Here is an 18,719-nt window from a genome sequence, read left to right on the forward strand (position 1 = left end):
TGATTGTAGAGATAGATAGATGTGGCGCACTTGCTTCTTCTCCTCTGACATGCGGCTGATGCATCATATCAGCTGTGACAGGGTGTTGTCACAGAGGCAAACCTGGACCTGGGCTTGTCATTAGACTTCATGGCATATAGCACTTGCAACTATTCATGCAGAACATTCCACTGATGTATAAGTGACAGCTGTGAAAATGCTGTGGAGCTGCGTGATGAAAGACCACTCGACAGTGTATAATGCAAAATGCAGAGTTCTGTGTAATTATGGAAAATTGTAGACACAAAGCCGTGTGTGCCGTGACACACAAAGTGAGACTATTTACACAGAGAATGATATAATATTTGCTTGTCTCCTTGAAGAAGGTGTCGTATTTAATGTGTAGAGAGGCTGAAGATCACAGTCGCTGTCACTTATCATGTGCAACAGTGTGACAGGGTTTCCATGGGGATGTCTTTGGACTGTGGGAGAAAGCTGGTCTACCTGGAGAAAACCCATTTAGACAGGGGAGGAATATATTTGTACCCTTCTCACCTCCCCAACGTGGCGCCAAGTCAATGATTCGCTGGAAAGTTCCAGTCAACCAAGTAAAATCAACAACGTAATTTTATCTACGGGAACCTTTGTGTGTTCTCTATGAATGTATTATTTCCCACCAGTTTGGGGACAAAGAAAACATTATTCACCGCCCCGTCAGAAGATTTTTTTTGGCATGAACAATGTAGAGTCCTTGCTGTCAATTACAAAAATGTATTATTTAGTGACAGGGACTCCCCTGCCTTACATTATTCATCAACATCAGAGAGTGACATTTGAATGCAAGCTGAAGTTTGTACACACACTCACACAGCATGCCCAAATGTGTGTTACGCTTTAACACAAGTGCAGCAATTTGCAAATTCATTCCCTCTCAAAATCCAGCCTTGAGGCTTCGTTTTTTTTTTTTTTTTTTCCTGTGGAGTATGTAACAAAGTGGTCACAAAAACAAAAGGATGTGACTGTAGGACTTTGCTGGTGTTTCTGCATATTTTAGCATATTTACAAATTGAATACACTTGAATTACTGCTAACCCTCTTCCAAAACATCCTCAAGCTTTTTTTTCGATTGACTAGTCCCTCCTGCCAGGCAGGTTTTTCTTTTCTTTTAAACGTAAGAGTAGTAGATACTTGAAAAGCCTTGTACATCAAGTTCAGCTAATCACATAGAACACATTCACTGTGATAGTTTTACTTTTACAAAAAGTTCCAAGCTTGAAAGCTTAACTTTAAGGAAAAACCTTCATATATTTTTTAATTTTTTTGTGTTTTGGCGTGTACAATTACTGAAGCGTATTGCTGCCACTCAAAAAGGTAGGGTACTCAGTATTATGTTATAACAAGAAACTATCACGTTATTTCGAGATAAGATGTTTCCTCGTTATAACGAGAAACTGTCACGTTGTTTCGAGGTAAGATTGTTTTCTCGTTATAACGAGAAACTATCACGTTATTTTGAGAAACTATTATGTTATAACGAGAAACTAACACGTTATTTTGAGCTAAGATTGTTTTCTCGTTATAGCAAGAAACTGTCACGTTATTTTGAGAAACTAGTACGTTATAACAAGAAACTATCACGTTATTCTGAGCTAAGATTGTTTTCTCATTATAATGAGAAACTATCAAGTTATTTCGAGAAACTATTACGTTATAACGAGAAACTATCACGTATTTTTAAGCTAAGATTTTTTTCTCGTTATAACAAGAAATGATCATGTTATTTCGAGAAACTATTATGTTATAACAGTTCTATCACGTTATTTCGAGAAACCATTACGTTATAACGAGAAACTATCACGTTATTCCAAGCTAAGAGTGTTTTCTCGTTATAACAAGAAACTATCACAACAAACTAACGCAATATTTTCTCATTATAATGAGAAGACATCTTATCTCAAAATAATGTGATAGTTTCTCGTAATAACATAATAGTTTCTCATTATAACGTAATACTGACCACCACACTTTATACAATAACTTAATTCACTCTAAAACAAATGTCTCCTGGAGAGTTTGGGGAAAGAAAACATGGTATGATGTTGGTTCAGTCCTTTTCAGATAACAAAAATAAACAATGTAGCCTTCTGTCTGCACAATAATTTGTGCTCTCTTCATCTTGTTCATATGGATGACCAATAGGAATGCAACAATATTCGGTATTTTACCGAACCGTTCAATAAGCCCTGTTCGGTTCAATACACTGCGGCAAATAGTGGTATTTTGGGACATTTCAGCCCATCACAAAATTTCATCAAAACTTTGTACAGCCGTGCATGCTGTGCAATTACATCAGTCCTATACTCTGCTCATGCTGCCTTAAGAGCCAATCAGAACGTCCCTGAATTTCCCAGGAACCAATCAGCGCTGCCGAAACAATGGCGAGTGAACGAGACCCCGAAAAAAGAAAGTTTGAAGAGGCACCGTCTTCGTGTAACTCCGCTGTCTGGGATCATTTTGGATTCAGCGTAGACTACGATGAGAATGGGAAGTGAAGTTAGTTTTAAGTTGGATATTAAGACATTCGCTTCGGGTTCACTCTGGGCTCGTTTACGTCGCCATCACCCGTCTCTTTCACTTGGAGCAGCGTGGATTGTATTTGTAGTGTTAAGTAGTTTCTGTGAGTGGGTTGAAATTGTTTATTTGTATTGGATAGTACTGAACTTTATATTGCATTTGTGTGGTTACTGTTTGCAGTTTAATCTGATTGTTTAAATAAAGTTTGTGGTTTGATTATATCTGCTTTTACAATGCAATATTGCCTTTGCTAGTCTGAGCAGTTTTATATTAAGATATAAACCGTACCGTTACCGTGGCCCAAAAACCGCGATGCATACCGAACCGTGGGAAAACCGTACCGTTCCATCCCTAGTGACCAATTTGTCCACCTCTGTCACTGACTCCTGTCTTTCCTCTCTTTTGTGTGTGTGTGTGTCTCTGCAGGGAACGTCTTTGTGGTAAGCCTGGCAGTGGCAGACCTTGTGGTGGCCATCTATCCTTACCCTCTGGTTCTCACTTCCATCTTCCACAATGGCTGGAACCTGGGTTACGTCCACTGCCAGATCAGCGGCTTCCTCATGGGCGTCAGCGTCATCGGCTCCATCTTCAACATCACCGGCATCGCCATCAACCGATACTGTTACATCTGCCACAGCCTCAAATACGATAAACTGTACAGTGACAAAAACTCACTCTGCTATGTGATGTTAATCTGGGCTCTGACTGTTGTGGCCATTGTGCCCAACCTCTTTGTGGGTTCGCTTCAGTATGACCCGCGGGTTTACTCCTGCACTTTTGAACAGTCAGCCAGCTCAGCGTACACCATCGCGGTGGTTTTCTTTCATTTCATTTTACCCATCATGATTGTCACCTACTGCTACCTGCGCATCTGGATACTGGTCATTAAGGTGAGGAGACGTGTCAAACCGGACAACCGGCCGAAGCTGACGCCACACGACGTTAGAAACTTTGTCACCATGTTTGTGGTGTTTGTGCTGTTCGCGGTTTGCTGGGCGCCTCTAAACTTCATCGGCCTGGCAGTAGCGATCAAACCGGAGGTAGTGATCCCTCTCATCCCCGAGTGGTTGTTTGTGGCCAGTTACTTCATGGCATACTTCAACAGCTGCCTTAATGCCATTGTGTATGGCGTGCTGAACCAGAACTTCCGGCGGGAATACAAGCGCATTGTGGTTTCAGTGTGCACAGCTCGCATCTTCTTCCAGGACAGCTCAAATGATGCAGGGGAGCGGCTGAAAAGCAAACCGTCACCACTCATGACTAACAATAACCAGGTTAAAGTGGACTCTGTCTGATCAGGAACACAAGAGGACATGGACAGATATGATGTGACGTATATATGATGAAAATACCAAATATATTTATATTAACAGCTTCTTTCCTCTGGGCTGTCCACACACTCTTATGGTGCTATTTGACCTTTGAACTATCACGGGAACAACAGGGCCACATATCATCTTTTTTTTTTTTTCGTTTGTTTTATCAAGCACTTTTTGTCTGACTTTGCAGTATCTGTAGTGCAGTAAATATATGATGGCGGTTTTGTTCTCATGTTTACAGTGAAGATATAAATGTATCATGTATTCTATATAAGTATTTATTTTGTAAGAAATGTCATGTAGATAAATATTAAGCTATATCAGGTTTCCGGTGAAATGAAGACAAACTTTTGACACTAAATTAAATAACGCAAAGTTTATAAATGAAGTGATTTTAATAACCTTGTATGTGACACTGTAACACTAATTGAGTGCAAGCAATGTGGGTTGCTGCTGTCTTATTATATCCCCATCATTAGGTGGATTATATATTTTCATACGAAAGATCTCTTTCTCTCTTGTTCTCTTTCTCTTTTTTTGTTTGCCACTTTGTGAGCTCATTATATTGTATGCATGGATATCAGGAATAGTTCATATGCAAAATAAAATCTGATGAGGATCTGCTTCAGCTCTGTATTTGATTTAATCACCAACACAAGTGTATTTTAATGTATAAATGTCATCACCAGTCGCCAGATTAAAAACGGTTTCCTCACTGCACAAGAAAACTATGTGCACACACAAGTGTAACAGGCATGGTAAGTTTTTAGTTTTTTTTTTAGTTTCTTTTTTCTCATCTGATTGTCTGACTGCTCAGGGTCACTTCATTAGTGTAACGCTGTACTGCTTTGACGAATGATGACAAAATATCTTAAATAAAAAATGATGTGATCAGTATTTTGTACAAATGTACGGAAGCATATTGCTGCCACACATACAGAAAAAAGTGGGGTGTTCAGTATTACGTTATAACGAGAAACTATCACGTTATTTCGAGATAAGATTGTTTTCTTGTTATAATGAGAAACTATCACGTTATTTCAAGAAAATATTACGTTATTTCGAGAAACTTTTTACCTTATAATGAGAAACTATCATGCATTTTGAGATTAGATATTTTCTCGTTAAAACTAGAAACTGTCACGTTATTTCAAGATAAGATGTTTTCTCGTTATAATGAGAAACTCAAGTTATTTCGAGATAAGATGTTTTCTCCTTATAATGAGAAACTGTCACGTTATTACGTGACAGTTTCTAGTTATAACGAGAAAACATCTTATCTCGAAAAAACGTGACAGTTTCTCGTTATAACAGGAAAACATCTTATCCCGAATTAATGTGACAGTTTCTCGTTATAACAAGAAAACATCTTATCTCGAAATAACGTGACAGCTTCTCGTTATAACAGGAAAACATCTTATCCCGAATTAATGTGACAGTGTCTCGTTATAACGAGAAAACATCTTATCTCGAAATAACGTGACAGCTTCTCGTTATAACGAGAAAACATCTTATCTCGAAATAACGTAATAGTTTCTCATTATAACGTAATACTGAGCACCCCACTTTTTTTTGTATGTGTGGCAGCAAAACGCTTCCGTACTAATGCACCGTAAAGTGCATTGCTCCGCAAATCTCAAAATGTATGCATTTTGCATTGGGTCGACTGTCATTGTTGAAAATATACTGTACAGTATGTGATGCTACAGTCTCAGAAAATGCTGATAAGCAGCTTCCATTTCAGATGAGTGTATGTAAAAAAAACAAAAAAACTGTATTTGAATAGTTCTGTCTGCGAACATGAGATTGCACCTTTAAATTATGTCATGTGTTTTCTCGAATTGAGCGCTGCCACTAATCTGTGATGTAATGAAATTTGATCCAAAAGTTGAACACAACCAATGAATTATTGTTTTATCCGTGCTCGGACTCTTTCTGTCGTCATTTCCGCCGTTTGATGTTGTCCAGTGCTGAAGATCAGGTTCTGTCTGCGGACACAATTTCAAGGTGAGTGTCGGAGTCCTTCACAGTGTTAACGACTGCAATGCATAGGGGGCAGGGACCGTATAGCTGACGACATCAGCAGTGTTTGCATGTGTGTTGCATGGCATGCGTGGGCTCACCCTGTTGGTTGAACACAAACAAAGGCACAATGCATCACAGAGGAAAACGGCTCAACTGTGCATTTGAAATCCACTTGGCTTACATAATGGCTGCTCACCATCATCCCCAAAGCAAGAACTGAAAGAGCCGGCTCTCCACAGACTCCCTGCCCCCCCCTTCTCTGTCCGTTTAATCCCGAGAGCTCTGTGTGGTAGCAAACAGCTGAATGGGTTGAGGATGAGCAAATGTAAAAATCCCAGGGATTTACACTGCCCCAAACGGAGTGGTACCAAAAACCTGGGCCCTTAGATTTATGGACATTGGAATAGAAGAGTTAAGTCAGGTGTTATATGACAAATGGCACGGATTCAAGCCTGTATTCCATTACTGATTTAATACCAGGAAAAGAAAACAGAATGTATCCTCCACCAGGACGAGGGCCAACATAACATCTCAAGGAAAGCAAAGCGAAGCTTTACGGCTGCCACAGTTAAGCTCTGTCAACTTTGACACAAATGATCTAAATTTCTGAGAACTGTTGTTGTTGGAGGAAAGATTGGGACACATCTATTCATTAGACTGAAGTCAAGTTCTCCTCCAGTTCACCCAGTGCACAAACCCCCTCAACATATGTTCCATATGTCTGACATGCTGGAAAATGTAATAGCAAAACAAATAAATAAAAGAACCCGATTCTCAGAAACCAGCACATTATTTCCAGAAAGACAACTTATGGTTCTTCAAGTCGTAATCGCCGCTTTGCGATAAACATCCTCATTCTTGACTGTTAACACAGCAGTAAACTGTAATAAAGCCCTCAAGGTTTACTTGCTGCAACCTCTGTCGTAGTCTCCATCCTAAACATAACCACCTCGTACCGTGTGACCAAAGTTACAGACAAAGGTCAATCATAGTGCAGTCGGACAGACATCGTTCTGGAGGACGTTACTCTGCGTTACTCAGACACCAGCACTTTTTTTCCCCCATACTTCCTCTACTTCCTGCTAAAGGCCACATTATACTTCTCCGACTGATGCGGATACGCACTGCAATTTCCCGCCCGATCAGTAGGGGTCGCTGCGCAAGGTTGTTGTGCTTTTGGCTACAGTGAGCAATGGCGTCCGAGAGAGAAAGAGAGAGAAAGACTGTTGTTGTTGAAAAAAGTGGCCGTTTCGCACTTTTCTGTGTCACGGAACGCAGTTTTAAGATCATTCGAGGCGAGAAATTGGCCATTTAGAGTCTAAACATGTGCTGTGTGTGTTAAGATATGACGTATTCATAGTTTGGCAGCGACGTTGTCGGCGGTGATCAGCTCCGCCTCTGTGGACGCTCGGTGCGCACTGTGGCCGGCACAGAGCAGCGTTAGCTCGGCCTGTTCTGAGGACCAATCGCAGCTCTTGCCGTCTCCGTTGTCCCTTGACGGAGTGACGGACACTTAAAAAATATTTTGTGCAGTCGGAGACGACGCAGAGGCTCCCCGTCGGCGCAGAGGGCTCTGCGTAACCTACGCAGAGCACTTTACACAGGAGTATAAATTGGGCTTAAGACACAAGCAATTCTACTCACAGAAATGCAATAACAGTCATGAAGTGAAAACAATACCAGTGAATGGGTCCGAACAAAAAAAAAACCATGAAAAGTATCTCCAAATACAGAAGAATTCCTAGTTTCCCTTTCTTTCTTTCTTTCTTTCTTGTGACACCGATTCACAGTCAAACTGTAATTGATATTACATAAAGAGGCCATGCTTAAGTCTCTCTCCTGGAAGGTGCCATTGTGTTATCACTGTTTGTTTTGGTCGGCTCTGAGCCTCAGTGAAAGATGACTTAAATAGCTAAGATGCTTGGTAATGCCACTCTGTCCTCCCACTGTTCTCTTGCAGAGAAATAATCCATAGATGAATCACCGCTGGCACCTGAGTTGAAATCTCCCTATAGCAGTGAAAGAAACAGATGTATAGAAGAAACACTTCTCGGCTTTATAAAGACACGACGGTGAAGAGATCGTAATGATCTCACCGGCAGCAGCCAATTTGCTCAAAGTGATGTGACAATTGTATGAGGGGGAAACCATTAGCAACCTAGATGTTTGTTTGTTTTTTTGGAAGAACAGTGCAACAATATCTGCTACGTAACATCACTCTTTTTTTGCCTCATTCAGTCATTTGTTCTCATCTTCTTCATCTTCTGCATTCATCCAGTAATGGACGTTGTTTTGCACATACCTTTTACCACATTTTGCCTCAACTGACTTAGAAGGACAGAGAGAGAGAGAGAGAGAGAGAGAGGCATGGACATAAAAGGACAATAGAGTAATATCACATTTGCTCTTAGTTAGTTTTACTTCGCTCAAACACAAGTCGCGGCACGTTGTCTCAGTTTGCCTTGCTCGCATAAGCTTACAGTGTTCAGGAAATATGTCAACATTTGCCTTCATTTGATGTTCTGCTGCAGTACGGGCCTGGATCGCTAGAACAATAGTTAAGTGTTGAGTCTTATTCTCAGGGCATTTTGGGGTGAAGGCTCTCTGTCCTGAGCTTCACTCACCAGATAAGCACAGATGGACCGACTTCACACTTTGGTGGTGATTAGTGTCGTCGCATTGTGTGAAATTGAGCAGCCTTGGCACGAGTTTGCGCTCGTGTTTTCTCGGACTGCTTTAACTCTCCAACTCTCAGTTATGGCCTCGGCGCGGCACGGTTTAGGTTGCATTTCGACTACAAAAAAAAAGGACCTACTCAACGCGGGAGAAGTCATCACTGCACCGCTGCATGAAACTGCGGTGACTTTGTTTTACACACGCACACAAGTGACTAGTGACTTGTTGTTGCAGTTGTTTTCAGTGTAACCGAATCATTACAATCAGTTAATTAAAACTATTTGTTCAGTACTTCCTCCCCAGACTCCATCTGACAGCCAATGGACTGAAATACACTGGCGAGGGTTTGTGATGCCAGTCGCGATCAGTTGTGCTGTTGCTAAAAACACCAGAGTCCTCTGTTAAATATTGGGATTTTAGACATTTCCCTGGTAATTGTTGAAGATTAACCCACATTTTTGGGATTGTTAAGTATTTTTAACTGATCTACAGCTCGGCATTTTTCGGGCTTGATTTTTATGTCGGGTGTCTCTTCCTGTGACGGCACTCTGACTAATCAGTGGCGATATCACGCATTGTTCCTACTCAGCATTGTTTGGAACCAAGCCAGATCAGGTACTAAAAAAAGTAACTGGCAAAAGGTGCAATGCTAGTGGAGACACAAACTAACCATGCTGTGCCGAGGCGAGTAGAGCCGGTGGAAACACGCCCATTAGACTCTATTCCACTTTATTTAAAGGGGAGTTATTATACCCTATTTTTCCAAGTTAACCTAGTTCCCAGGTGTCCTAATGAACATGTCTGTGACATGCTTTGGTCAAAAAACCATAAGGGTGAAGCACCACAGCAGTTCAATCATCCTGCAAAAACAGCTCTGTTCAGAACGCTCGGTTTAGTAGTATCTCTTTAGGTCCACCTTAAAGGTCCACCTTAAAAAAAGAAACTTGGAAACTTAAGGGACAGGAAATGACATCAGCCACAGAGGCTACTGGGAGCTAACAGTAGTTAGCATTTGGAAAAGTAATCATTTGCAGGCTCTAGCAGGCACATTTCCATCTTATATAACATGAATCCACTGGACAGATAAATCCTCTGAGGCTGGAAGTTTGTGTAGGACTCTGTGCTGCACTGTGGAGCCAACAATAGAACTTTTTGCAGACTTTGCAGTCTTCTGGTTTTCGGATATCGTTGCCCTTGCCAGCACTCTCGCGTGTTATACGGACAAAGCGGAGCTCCGCGAGACAACAATTCCAGGAATTTAGTGAATTGTGACGTCCCAATGAGCACGGAAGTCAACATCACTTGTTTCATCTCCTGTACTTAGACTGAGGAGGACCACAAAAACATGAGTGAGTCATCTTTTTTTCACACTTTGCCTACTGATAGGGCCTCTAGAGTCCCACATATAAGGATTTAAATGATTAAAAAGTTGATTTTGCATAGTCTCTCCTCTTTAATTTTGCTTTGCAGCATAGGCAATTCTTAATAAACATCTGGACAAACCTAACACATTTGCAAGAGCTGAGATTTTTCTTCGACCTTTAACACAAAACAAACACATCTTCTGGTGTCAAGGATGATTCAGCTGGAGTTAAATCCCTCTCTAATATAGCCTCGATTTGTGAAAGTAGATAGATGCTCTTCTCTGCTAACACGGCCAATGTGGGAATGCCTCCCAAGGCAGTGTTGGCTCAGCTGTGTCCTTCACCTTTACACGACTGCCCTACAGACTCACCTAATCAATAACATTTTTATTCAGAGGATACAGTTTTAGTATCTCTAAACAGCTAAAGTGCAGCTTCACCAACATCATTCTCCAGTATTGTGATATTGTATGATAAAAAAGAGACTGTTCACTACTCTAAAATATAAATTAAACAGAAATCTGCTCAAAGATCAACTCTTATAGATCAGATTAATCAGATTAAAACGTGCTGTTGTGTATCAATCCATTCTAAAACGTCATGAAAAGCTGAAATCAATGTCAAATACAAGGTGAAAAGATACTTTTTGACTCTTTTGTGTGGTTCATTGTATAATGTGGTCAATTATGATATGAATGATCTGTCATAATTCCGATGATTAGGATCAAACATATTACTGGAAATGACTAAATAAAAGGGAGCTCAGTCTTTTCAGTGGCAACATATAATTGAATGTATTACAAGATGTTTTCATAACATCTCATTGTTATGTGCTGACATAAAGTGCAAATATGCAGAGAGGGCGATCCACTTCGAGCCTATCGAGGATGCGCTGGCACACGGTGACGTGAGAGAAATGACAATGGGTTAATTACGTTTCCCAGGACATCGTGATGTGTCCCCACAGAAGGTTGCACCATTAAAGCCGGAACACAAAAGCTCTGTAAATGTAAACAAAGATATTCATTTTTTTATGTTGATGCCACAGAAACACAAAAAACGCTCTTCTGGAAACAACGTGTTTCGTAGGTGTTGCGAGATGTATAGCGCGCGACACGGTGAAGAGGTTTGTGTGCTGTAAAAAAAAGCTGTTCCTTTATGTTCTGATCTGCTCAAGTAGGCTACTTTGATGACGTTGTTTACATTGAAGCATGAATGTGATCTGTGACCTGTCTTTGGATAATCCATACATCCATTATCTACTGCTTTATCCTCCACTGGACGGTCGCGCGCGCGCGGGGGGGGTGTACAACCTGGACAGCTCGCCCAGTCCATCGCAGGGCCGTCTTTGGATAATATCCACTGTTTAATGCTCACTATTTAATGTCAGTTATATTTAATGTGGGGGGGGGTACACCCTGGACAGGTCACCAATCAATCACAGGGCCACATAGACACTACCCCCCCCCCCCCCCCCCCCTTACATGTCGGGGTGACAGCACTGGCCGTTGTGGCCCTAAAGAGATGCCACCAATCATTCGTTATGTCAGAGTGTAGCAAATGTAGAGCACACTCTGAAAGCCCCTAATAAAAAGAATACAAAAGGGGAGGAAGCCTGCTGCATGCTATTACTGCACAGATACCTTTGGCCACTTATTATGGTTGCCACGGTAACCTGCATACAGATCAAATGAAGGTGCAAATGGCATCTGTCTGGGAGGAAGCCTGCTGCGTGGCAAGTGGGAACAAAAAAAAAAAAAAAAAAAATGTTTTAACTATAAACTCAGAAGTGATCAGGCCCTAATGCTAACTATTAACAACAGGAATGTGCAGATGCATCTTATGTGGATCCTGATTTTAACCCCAAGAAAAAGATGAAACGTTGGTGAATTTTACAATCTTCCAAGGAACTTCGTCAGGATTCTGGCCTACTTTTGAAGATGACATGGAGACATTTCTTCCAAGAAGGAATGTCCTTTTTGCCAAATGGGACTGAGCAGAGACCCCCACAAAGTGCATTTAAAAGACAAGAATGACTTTAAGCTCCGGATGCTTCATAGTGAAGTAAAAACTCTAGAATGTATTTTCATTCAGTGCTTTGAAGACCACCGAGAGTAAGATTTTGAAATCTATCCTTTCACTCGCAGGAAGCCAGGGCAGAGACCTGATGTGTGATGTGATCCAGTTTCCTGGTTTTAGTCATGACTCTGGCAGCAGCAGAGGCGCAGCTCGTGAACAGGCAAGGCGGGCAACTGCTTGGTGCCCCCGAGCTGATAGGGGGCCCCCAACACTCGGAGACTAAGGGCTGTTTTTTACTGAAATGTGTAGTGACCAGCCGCCTCCCCGTCCCCCTTAAAAAAACAATGGGCGATTTGCAATGACATCTCAGTAGGAAACCTCCCTAAAGGGGCCCCACCTCACTTTAACCTGTGTGAAGTTATTGTTCTGCAAGTTGGAAAATTAAGCGATTATTTACAGTGTAATGCATGTATTTTTTACTCAGTTTATATATGTTTTTTTCAGTTATTTACAGTATTTTATTGTTTTATATATTTATATTGTTTTATAATGTGGGTTCTTTACAGTGTAATGTATTATTTTGTTTTAAATAAGTTTATATATTTTTAAAAAGCTATTTAATAGTTATTTCATTAATTTCGAAAAAAAATTTTTTTTTTAACTCTTTTAACATTTTTCGTTGGTGTCAGATTATTTATCATAATGGTGATGAACACTGGTTGGAAGGGCCCCCTGGGAATTTTTGCTTAGGGCCCCTACAGACTCTAGAATCGCCTCTGGGCAGCAGCATTCTGGAGCAGCTGCAACTGCTTGATTGATTATTTTGTTAAGACGTGTGAAGACACCATAACAATAATGTAGTCTGCAGAAAATGAAAGCACGAAACACGTTTTTTTTTTCTGTGTCTTGTTTGGACAGAAAACCCCTTGATCCTTGCGATGTTCTTCAGGTGGTGACAGCCAGACTCAGTGTTAGCTTTTAGGTGATAGTTAAAATTCAAATTTGAGTCAATAATTCCCCAATATTGTTGGCTTAATTTGAAGCACTCAATGACATGGAGTCAAGGAGAGCACTGACCTTTGACCTTTCATTTTTGGCGCCTAAAACGATCACTTCTGTCTTGTTTGCATTGAAGCAGCACCAACAGAAAGCACCAAGTGGCCTGTAGATGTGGCTGATCAGTCCATTTTAGACGAAGGTAAGTCACTATGGACTTAAAGCGCTTATTTATTTAAGCGATTTGAGAGCTTTAAAAGTGCTGTATAAATAAAATGTATTATTGTTTCATTATAAACAAAACTCACAGGTTAAATAATCCTAACTAGGGATTATTATTGAAGCAAATGTTAAATAATGAACTAATAATAATAAAAAAAGAACAGGCTTCTTCCCCTGATCCTGAGGGAGAATGGTTCAGTCCAATCAGGGTTTGAGTCCTTTGAGCCCTTCCTCATTCACTTGTGTGTCATCTGCTGCTTCAGTCAAACTCCTCCTCCTCCTCCTCCTCCTCCTAATCCAGAGAAATCAAAAATAAGTTAAGGTAATGAATGTAACATGAAATGATGTTGAAAACTTCATACATTTTGTGTTATGTTGTGTGTTAATGCGACTTGTGTTGATGTAGAAATTACGCTGCTGCTGGTGTGGACCTCTCACTTGGTCAATGAGGCCTAATTTTTTCTTATGTTTCTTATATTTTCTTATGACTCCTTATGTAAATATGATGCCAACATGACTTATATATAATTACTACTGAAAATACAGATTTTCACAAACGGTCGTGAACACTTTCGCCCCCTGCATGACAGTTTGTGCCTCGTAATTTTTTAATGAGGCCACGGCGACATCGTTAAACATCCTAGTTTCTGCAAACTACACATATATCGTGCGAGTTCACGTCTCCGAACACAGTTTGCTACAAACGCGTGACCTCTTGCGGTGTCTTTTTTTTTTTTTTTTTTTGGCTGAAATGAGGTTGTCGTTAATAATTGACACAGTGATTGACACAGCTGCTGCTTGTTTCTAATTTTGCTCTCCCCCTGAAATGCAGCAGCAGGCTGGAATTCAGATGACTCTGAACCCTGGACACCAAGACATGAGCTCTGCTGCTGGAAATGCTGTGAGCTTTATCATGTCGGTTATCTTTGTGTAGCTGGGAAATGATTCATGACGGATCATATGATGGTTCGCATTCTCAATAGTGTTGAAGTGTCAGATTTGTGAGACCACACAGTATTCTACTATGTTGAATTTCAGAAGATTGCACTGAATCTGGAGCACAGCACTCTCTTCAATTGTTGATTACGAATACTTTTAATTGGATATACCATGTATACCAGATATATCTCTTCAGCCTGATAATCTGAATGTTACCTGGTGGCAGCAAGACCTGCTTTACACTTTACATTCAAACGTTTTTCCCTCTACAGAATCTACACGTGTAACATCTGGCTTGAATTCCAGGGAAGTCGACACGAAGCTGAATTTCCAAGTTGAAAATGATTATGATGTGGTAGTTCTTTGCAGAGGTAGAGACAAATTAAGCAAAATCAACTTTTTAATCATTTTAAATCCTTATATTTGGGACTCTGGAGGTGCCAAAGTGTGAAAAAAAAAGACTCACTCATGTTTTTGTGGTCCTCCTCAGTCTAAGTACAGGAGATAAAACACGCGATGTTGACTTCCGCGCTACTTGGGACGTCACAAGATGCTAAATTCCTGGAATTGTTCTCTCGTGGAACTCCATCTTTTCCGTAAAACACGCGAGAGTGCTGGCGAGGGCAACTTTATCCGAAAACTGGAAGTCCGCGAAAAAATGTCTATTCTTGGCTCCACAGTGCAGCACAGAGTTCTACACAATCTTCCAGCGTCAGAGGATTTATCTGTCCAGTGGATACATGTTATATATGACAGCAATGTACCTGCTAGAGCCTGCAAATTATCATTTTTCCAAATGCTAACTGCTGTTAGCTCCCAGTAGCCTCTGTGGCTGATGTCATTTCCTGTCCCTTAAGTTTCGTTTTACTTTTTATTTTTTTAAAGAGATACTACTAAACAGAGCCTTCTGAACAGGGCTGTTTTGGCAGGGTGATTGAACTGCTGTGGTGCTTCATCCTTATGGTATTTTGTTCATTACCCTTGTTCATTAGGACACCAGGGAACTATAGGCTAACTTAGAGAAATATAATATAATATGACCCCTTTAAATGTGATTAGGTAGGAAAATGTAGTGAGACTGTATTCAAGGTGTCAAATTACAGCTCTATTAGTGTAAGAGTATTTGACAGTATGATCTTGTTTGTATGAATGTGTACAACACTGTCACCTCTGGAGTATTTCATTGGAGTGTACTGCTGCAGGACTCATTTTCCAGGTTTCTCTCAGACGATGCTGACTTTTCTTTCTGACCTGACTGAGACCGTGAACACGTACTGTGTGCACGTCTGGACACCTTTTGGTGTTTTTGAGGAACAGTCGGGACGGGAGTCTGATTCTGACATCTTAACGGAACGACGGTGCACATGTCAGCGCCCTAATTAGCGCGATACTACTTTTACTCTCAGATAATGAGAGTTTATTTAAAAAATCAATTTGCAGCCGATGCCATTATGTGCCATGGAGCGGTGACCCAGACTCACCGCTCACACAGACACCCACAGGCACACGTACTGCAAAGTCATTTATCTCTGCAGGCCTTTTGACTTGTTGTTGTTGTAGGAGGAGAAGAAATGATGAGAATAAATGCATTAATTAAGTTACTGTGGTAATTATGTGCTCAATAAGCACTGACAGGGTACCAGCACGCACAATACCTGAACCATAAAACTTAGTGTGAAGTGTTAATTTGTCCCTGCCAAACAAATACAGCCTTACAAATTACTTTAAATAATATGTATCAGCCCAAAATTCTTACATTATTTCAGCATTTTTTTCCCCCAACAATGCTGATAAAACTAAAGACCTTTCCACTTTGTACAGAGAAAAACCATGAGTTTAAAGGGTAGTTTCACCCATTTTTTTCCCCACTTGGTCAAGTGAAGAATGAACTAAAATTCATTCGGATGCTGCCGTTTGCTGACGTCGACCAAATTTGACCAGTTATTTTTAATAAAAAAATGTTTTTAGAACTTTTACATTTTTTTTTATTTACTTTGACTCACGTTTGTCACTCATTACAATTTCATTGTTATTGTTTCAACCTCAATCCCAATGCGTATCTCACATCCACTGTCTGATGATGAAATAACGCATGCATCTCTGGAAATTACTAAAAAAAAAAAAAGTATATTTTTGGGTGAAGTGGCCTAACATGGACTTGATTGTCCAAAGCAGCGCTAAAATACCACACTGGAAACAAATTAAATGTGGGATTTTCTTCACATAAGAGTGTGCTGAAGTGTCTACTTTCAGAGAAGCTGATTAGTATCCATCTATCCATACTTCTGTTGCGAGTCATTATTTGAAATGCAACTGACAAAACCCAGACAAAAAGATGTCAAAGAGTGGTATACAGGTGTCTCTTAGCAACCCCTGCACATGACAGTTCAAGCCTTAACACACCAGGAGGACTGGATTCTCATAATAAGGGACGACAAACCCACGCTCAGTGCGATAACGTATCACTCGCCACCTTTGTAGTGGAGTCACTCTCGTCTTGTATACATGCAGCTGGCGAATGGGTCAATATTAAGATGCGTTATGTAATAAATCTAAAGCAAAAGGCCATAAAATCCTCCTAATATGTCACAGAGACTCAGGAATAATGTTCATATAACAAACTGAACTCACCAACAACAACAGTACAGACAAAATATTTGCATTAAAATGAAAATTTTGCAGACTGCAAATCATGTTTATGTTTTGAAATCATGTTTTGGCATGTGGCGCCACCTACCGCCGTCTACCAATCATTGCAGTCAGTAGAGTCTCAGCTGCCGAGCAACCACGGGTTGCAAGTTATGTCAGAAAATTATACCTAAAAGACCTCGGTATTTTGAATTTTGGCCACATTCTTACATATGGCACCTTTAGTATCATGATACAGTGGATTCATGGAGTGGTGTACAAAGAGGACAATTAATGACATGAAACCTTCTCGTTGTTTTCTCTTCTAGACTCTGCTCTCACAGGATTCTGGAGCGTACCAGTCTGTTGGGACCAGTCCATCTTCAGTTTCCCCCTCAACCGAAGTGGAATGAGGTAGGAACCTGGAGTTCACACATCATAGTATGAGTCTAATTGTAGTATGCAATCTACATGTACTGTATATGAATGAATGAATATACTGCAAATGTATTCAGTTGTGTAGCCCAGTCCAGTGAATTGGGTCAGTACTGCTTGTTACGCAGTACGGGCACTTCTTAATTTGACTGTTTTGCATACTAGCGCTTGAGATGCTGATACTCTTATCTGTCCAATCCATAATGGCCCAGAATAATCATTTTCAAGGCTGCACGATGTGACGTTCACCCGTTCTCATGAGAGTTGAGTGTTTGTTTCTCGTCTCTGGAGATTTTATTCTTTATTACCCCTTAGAACACAGAGGATTTCATGCTGCTTTTTCCATGACTATGTTTAAACATATACAGTATATACAGAGGCTATAAGAATAGTGTCTTTTTTTTTCAGCACAACCTAGGAAATCTGCAACTATATAAAGTACTTAAAATATTTAAAGGGACACTGCGTAGTATTTATGGGTTTATATAACCCAAAATCCACTTTTTTATACATATTATGTGCTCCTGCATTGTCTAGTCGCTGTATAATAGTTTTTGTTTAATTTTCGTAGTGTTTCAAAAAATCATGTAAAATAACATGGTCACGGGCCGCGGTTGCATAGCCACTGTTAGCAGCGAGACGCCATGTTTCTACGGGAGCCTGTAAGGACAAACGCGAGAGAACAAATCAAGCGTTGCTTTACTTGTAGCGGAAGTCCCGCCTCAACTCTCTCCGCTTCGTCTGCTAAGACGACGAGGACGACATTTGACACCGTAGCGCTCAGGGAAGGGAGGGGGTGAGCAGAGGAGCAGTTCGTTGTTGTAAATCTCAGCCTCTCCTCTAGATGGCACTATAACCTACTTTACTTCACCTTTAAAATCGGATTTAATTTGTGAAATTTGGAAATATGTCGCAGTTCAAAGATCACATGGCTCATTTTTAATGGACAAATAGAAAATTGAAACACTATTCTTCTGCACAATTAATGCTAAAAATGTTGATATAAAAAGGTGAAAGAAAACCCCACATTTTTTTTGAATATGTGACCCATAAACACACACTCCAAGGATGTCCATATAAGGAGTTGTGTAAAATTTACCACCTGTGAAACAGATCTGTGCCGCACTAAGCGTTAAAGGACAATATCTATTGGAAGTGAAATGTTTCACTAATTCTTGCCACATGTGTCCTGGATGACGGCATAAGACTGTGTGCTTGACGTTTGTAAATGTAAAAATTGGCAAAATGGACTAAATATGTGGCTTCGTGTTGTGAATGTCTTCACAAAAACATCATCATTCAGCGTTGAATGATTTAGTAATACTGTCAGACAGATAAAAGGAGCACTGGCACTTCCCCCCCCCCCCCCCCCACACACACACAGGATATTGTACAAAACTTTAGCTCGCATCAAAAAAAAAAAAAGTTCTACATGGAGGAAAAATAAGTGTTCACATAATCAAAAGGCATTTATTATTTCTAGACAAACATATGCACAGGTATTCTGGTAGGGTGTTAATACAGCTGTCAGTATATTGTACCC

General features: G+C 40.5%; 1 protein-coding gene across 1 annotated transcript in view; it reads left to right on the plus strand.

The window, feature by feature from the left end:
- Positions 1–3,848, plus strand: part of mtnr1aa (melatonin receptor 1A a) — a gene marked incomplete at both ends in the record, with an annotated part of 39,268 nt that extends 35,420 nt beyond the window's left edge. Inside the window, one exon of the mRNA XM_083909715.1 lies at positions 2,980–3,848. Within this exon, the coding sequence (XP_083765841.1) occupies positions 2,980–3,848 (869 nt within the window). The remainder of the gene's footprint in view (positions 1–2,979) is intronic.
- Between the last annotated feature and the right edge of the window lie 14,871 nt (positions 3,849–18,719).

The sequence above is a fragment of the Microchirus variegatus genome, assembly GCF_963457635.1.
Source record: "Microchirus variegatus genome assembly, chromosome: 23".
Taxonomy (NCBI): Eukaryota; Metazoa; Chordata; class Actinopteri; order Pleuronectiformes; family Soleidae; genus Microchirus; species Microchirus variegatus.